General features: G+C 37.3%; 1 protein-coding gene across 1 annotated transcript; it reads right to left on the reverse strand.

Annotated features, from left to right (window-relative positions):
* On the reverse strand, positions 1–3,226 carry LOC132191031 (MDIS1-interacting receptor like kinase 2-like). Its single transcript, XM_059606050.1, has 2 exons — positions 418–3,226; positions 1–323 (listed from the first exon to the last, which is right to left on the reverse strand). The coding sequence occupies exons 1-2, from the start codon at positions 3,224–3,226 to the stop codon at positions 1–3; spliced, it is 3,132 nt and encodes a 1,043-aa protein (XP_059462033.1).
* Positions 3,227–5,696: the final 2,470 nt, after the last annotated feature.

Genomic DNA, 5,696 nt, shown 5'->3' on the forward strand with positions numbered 1-5,696 from the left:
TTAACTGTACGTGCTTGCAATCTGCACAGTTGAGGCTGACAACATCTGAGAAATCATCTTAATGGTTGGCCTACGCTGTGGATTTGCACGTAAACAAGCAGTTGCGCAAGTTACAATCTTTTTCAGCTCGTCCTCATCTTGAATTGTGGGAGTTGAAAGGCGTTGATCCAATATGTCCTCCATTTGTATGTAATTACCAGAGGGAGACAAAGTTGCAGTAGAGATGAAATCGCCAAGATGATTTCCTTTGATTACTTCAAGTGCCAAAACTCCAAAGCTATACACGTCACATTTCTCCGTCGCCTTCATTGTGTAAGCAAGCTCTGCCAAAAAAATATTTTAATGTTTTTATAATATAATATGGTTTATTAATTAATCGACAGAAGTATATATAAACTAATTTGTACAATTAATTACCTGGTGCTACATATCCAAATGTGCCTGCAATGAAAGTCCAATTGGATGAGTCTGGCTTCAAAAGCTTAGCAGTGCCGAAGTCGGAAACATGCGCTACATAATCAGAATCCAGCAGAATATTCTTGCTTGATATGTCTCTGTGAACAATGGGCGGTGAGCAATCATGATGCATGTATGACAAGGCATGCGCCACATCTTTTACAACATTCACCCTTCTACACCAATTCAACTCTTTAGCTTCTGTTTCTTTGCTTAGGGTTTCGGCCAAGCTGCCCTTCTCGAGGTACTCGTAAATCAAAAACGAGTGCCGTGCGTTTGAACAAAAACCATGTAGCTTCACAATGTTTCGGTGTCGTATTTGTGTTAATGCCTTTATCTCACTCAGAAACTCTTTCCGATCAGCCACATAATCACCATCACATAAGGCGTGGATTTTCTTTGCAGCTACGATATTTCCTGATGGCAGCTGTGCTTTATAGACGCTTCCATGTCCACCACTCCCAATGCAATACGTGGCAGCAAAATCCCTGGTGGCTGCTATGATTTCTTCGTACAAAATTTTCCCATCCAGGGTTAATATCGGATACAAATTCTCGTCTGGTTTTTTCGGCGAGCTTCTCTGTTTTCTTAACATAATTCCCGTAAGTGCAAATAAGAGTACTAGTACTCCCAAAATAGGAAATATGATTATGAACACGATCTTGTGGGCCCTTTGTGGGACATGTTTGTTGGGAGTGGATGGTTGACAAGGTTGTAATCCTTTCACTTGGCCACACAATCCTTTGTTCCCCTCCAATGCTTCCATCGGGGCATCTTGAAATGCTTTGTTGTTGGGAATTGGACCCCATAATTCATTGAATGCTATGTTGACAGACATCAAGCCATGCATGTCATCAAAAGCCCTCGGAAGAATGCCAGAAAAGTTGTTGTGGGAGATATTCATCGTCACCAAGCTTTTCAAGTTTGTGAACTCCGTTGGTATCTCTCCGGCAAGAGTGTTATGACTCAGATCAAGCACGCACAACTGAACCAAGTAAGCCACCTGAGTCGGAATTCCACGGCTGAACTCGTTGTGGCTCAAATTCATGTGGTACAGTTTTGAGAAGTTCCCTATACATCCTGGAACTAAGTTGCTCAATTTGTTTGCGGACAAGTCAAGATACTCAAGATTTGTCAAGGATCCAAGCTCTAAAGGTATACCACCTGAAAGTTGATTGTTTGTCAATATAAGCTTCCCCAAAGAAGTCAACCTTCCGAATTCCTTAGGAATCTCCCCATCTAAGTAATTTGAAGAAAGATCAAGAACTTGTAGTCGAGTTGCGTTTCCAATCTCAGGTGGTATGCTACCGGTGATATGATTCCCGGCGATTTCTAGATCTGTTAGCCATGAGCTCCTTCCCCAGTTTGGTGAAAGTTCCCCGTAAAATTTGTTGTTGCTGAGGTTTATGTAAACTAAGTCCGGATAAACCCCAAAAACTTCGGATATATTTCCAGTCAGGTTGTTCCCGTCTAGACGAATTCTATATAAAGTTGTGCAGTTTCTCAAGCTTTCAGGAATCGGGCCTGTGAGATTATTACCATTTGCGGTAAAGCTTTGAAGCAATCCACCTCGGCAAATATTTGATGGCAAATAACCAGTGAATTGGTTTCTTGCCACTCGAAATACTGTCAACTTCATGAGATTTTCTACCTCTAGAGGAATGGAACCAGAGAGTTGGTTGTCACGAATGTACAAAACCTCTAAGTTGCTCAAGTTACCAATTGAAGCTGGAAGAGGACCGTTGAGTTTATTTTCTCTCAAGTCGAGACTCACAAGAGACTTCACGTTTCCTATCTCTTCTGGAATGGGACCTGACAAGTTGTTCTGGAAGAGATGGAGAAGTGTAAGGTTTCCGAGGTCACATAATGATGTCGGGATAGAACCGACAAGATTGTTTGTTGCAATGCTTAGATTCTTCAAAGATTCGATATGTCCTATTTCTGTGGGGATGGAACCAGAAAGTTTGTTCTGAGACAAGTCCAACAGAGTTAACCTTCTTAAGTTTCCAAGAGTATAAGGGATGGGACCAGTTAAACTGCTGGCATAAATGCTAAGTTCAACCAAATTGGAAAGATTTCCAATTTCTGAAGGAATGGAACAGGATAGTGGATTGCCATAGAGGTACAAGTAAGCCAATTTGCTTAAATTGCCCAAAGAAGAAGGAATGGGACCGTTTAGGGAGTTGCTGTACAGAGCAAGCTCATCAAGAGACCTCAACTGACCTATTTCTGGAGGAATTGTGGCGTTCAACTGATTTTTAAACAAGCTCAAGACCTCAAGGTTTGTCAGCAGGCCAATTTCTGGTGGGATTTTCCCTGAGAACTGATTGATGGAGAGATCAAGATAGATAAGATTGGAGAGGTAACTGATTTGAGGTGGGATGGTTCCAAAGAGTGAGTTCGTACTGAGATCAACAAACTCGAGAGTAGGGAAAGACGAGAATGAAAATTCATGGAGTGAACCTTGTAGGTCTAAATATGTAAGATTTATACCGATGACTCTTTCAACAAGGTTGCAATAAATGCCAGACCAAGAACATGATGGGTTTGTGGTTGAATTGAGATTGGTAGAAGAATTGGCGGCATTTTTGGGAAGCAAAGTCCACGAAGATAGCTGAGACTGGGCTTCTTTTGGGAGGCTTGCTTTCCATGTGAGAAGAGCATCAGCTTCTTCATTAGAAGCAAGATTCGGTGATGCAACCAACAGAGCAAACAAAAAGAAGAGTATTATTAGAGAGCATACCTTCTTCCCAAAGGTTGATGATCCCATGCTTTTGTGTTGGTTCAGCGCTTCATTTAAGGCGCATATATACAACCCTTTTCTCTTTGTTTTCTTTCGTTGTTCACGTACAGAATCTAAATGCATGAGAAATTGTTTCATCTTTTCCATGATGATCATTACTGGTGAAGGTCGATGTCGGTTACTATATATCTTTTTTTTATGTCTAGGAGAAGAGTTGACCGTTTGCATATAATTTACAATTAATTTGGATAAGATGGCTTTTTGCGATTGGAAGTGACGATATATGCAGATGAAATTAGCGGCTAATTCGAGATCCACCTCATAAATGGGATGATTTCTTATATCAGGTGAGGATGAGAAAATGGGATCAAGGTCCATGCAATTTCCGAGGAATTTCAAGCAATTGCAATAATTTTTAAATACAATTAGGAGCTTTTAATGCCTTTTTTAGCTACTTTTATCCTCTTTGACCTTCTTTTGGATGCTGTGAGTTTGAGGCATTGTCCTAATTAACCAGATCAATGGTATGAAGTAGCATTACAATTTCCATGTATGAGCTACTATACATGATTGATGTTTAACAATTATTTTTAGTTAGGCTCTTAAACCCCTATTATTAAAAGGAAGATACATAACATATGTATCTTCCTTTTAATAATAGGGGTTTATTTTGGCCCTTCAACTCTCTCCCGAGCTCTTATTTGGAAGATTGCGGACTTGCCGACTCTCTTTGGAAAGTTTAGATAGTTCACATAAGTACTCATTTCTATGCTCACCACGTGACTTTTTGGGTTGCAGCTATAATTCACATTTTTGTGCCCACCGCATGGCTTTTTGGGTCGCAGCTATAATTCACACTGGCTGCATTAATCCCACCTATTTCCCATCTCACTCCTCCTCTCATTTGTAACGGCAAATACCTGTTCCATCCCTTTTTTGCTTGTTCTAGCTAGAGTAGCTTTTTGGCTTCTCTGTTTGTGGTTTCTTGTAATTTCAATAAAAAATGAAAAGAAGATACGGAGAAAAGTAAGCAGCTATAGCTTTATAATTGTTACATCTTCCTATTGGATAAATGAACTCTACTTAATAAAAGATATTCGAGTTACTCTCAATAGCTTACAGAGTTGCGTTGTTGGTCACGTAAGAAGAGAGGCGAAGCAGCTCATAGTTTAGTGAAATTAGCTCTTAGTAAGTCTTTGGAACAAGTCTGAATTGATGACAGTCCTCTGTGTCTCCAGAATATTGTACTTGCTGAGCAAGAACCTTCCGGTTAATTTTTTTTAAACAGACTCTTTTCAAAAAAAAAAAAAAAAAAACTCTACTTAATTGAGATTTTATCATTTTAGAATACAACGTAATGAGATATAATGAATTAAAACTCTTAAAGGTGACAAATATTGAAATGATAAAATTTGAACTACTTAAATAGAAATAATAATCATTAAAATTTTAAGAATTTCACAGTGAAATTACTGTACAAAACACAAGTAATCATACTGTATCCCAGGCTGACTTGATGGCTGCTAAAGTACTATTAAGTTAGGAGGAATGATAGGGACCCAACTTTTTTGCCCAACAAAAGTCCAACTTTTGCCTTATTTATTTTTAAAAAATAAAATAAGATAAAAAAATAGAAAAAATGTTTAAAGCAACCCTATCTATTTTTTGTCTTTCTTTTATTTGGTATTTTTTTTAAAATGAAAAATGGTATTTTTTTCATAATAATGTCATTTTTTTTTAAGAAAATGTCATTATTATGAAGAAAAATACCATTTTTTATTTTTAAAAAAATACTAAATAAAAGAAAGGCAAAAAATAGATAGGGTTGCTTTAGACATTTTTTCCATTTTCCATTTTGTTTTTTTTAGAAAAAAAAAAGAAGGTAAAAGTTGGATTTTTGTTGGGTAAAAAAGTTGGGCCTTTAGCATTTATCTTAAGTTAGTCACCTAAGATCCCCCAAAAAAATAAAAGTCCCCTGAAAATTAAATAAGGTTATCATAGTCTCATACCATGAAAATTAAGTAAAAGTCCCCTGAAAAAAACATTTTTTAATTAATGTTATATTCTTATATGGTAAAAGGATAACTAATTATCTTAATTATCTAATATAGGAGAGAGATCGATATCCTACTTTGACTCTGTCATATCAATTTATTTAGCTTATCATATTTGATTTATAAACACGCTAAAGGAACAGAATCATTTTATATGGTTTGAAGTCCAAATATTGTTCGATTTGTCAAATGAGGTTGCTTGGGAGAAATCTATCACACGTGTGCACTGATGTAACAAAGATGTAGAAAAAACCTCCACCTAATGATCCAACAGACAAGTCAAAGTATGGCGTTTCTCTTTTGCTTCATGTTAATTTGGCAACATTAATACTCCAAACTGATCAGCTTTGTAGATAGGTTCAAATCAATTTTGAATATATATATGATTCAAACATCAATACTATTTTGGGGATCCTCGCGTTATACCTAGATAGTTTTCAGCC

The sequence above is a fragment of the Corylus avellana genome, chromosome ca8, assembly GCF_901000735.1.
Source record: "Corylus avellana chromosome ca8, CavTom2PMs-1.0".
In the NCBI taxonomy this organism is placed as follows: domain Eukaryota; kingdom Viridiplantae; phylum Streptophyta; class Magnoliopsida; order Fagales; family Betulaceae; genus Corylus; species Corylus avellana.

Bases quoted from the DNA above. Each gene is read 5' to 3' on its own strand.
- LOC132191031 (XM_059606050.1), bottom strand. From the start codon at position 3,226: ATGGGATCATCAACCTTTGGGAAGAAGGTATGCTCTCTAATAATACTC. The intron at 324-417 runs GTAATTAATTGT...TTTTTTTGGCAG, and splicing joins ATTTGGATATGTAGCACCAG to AGCTTGCTTACACAATGAAG.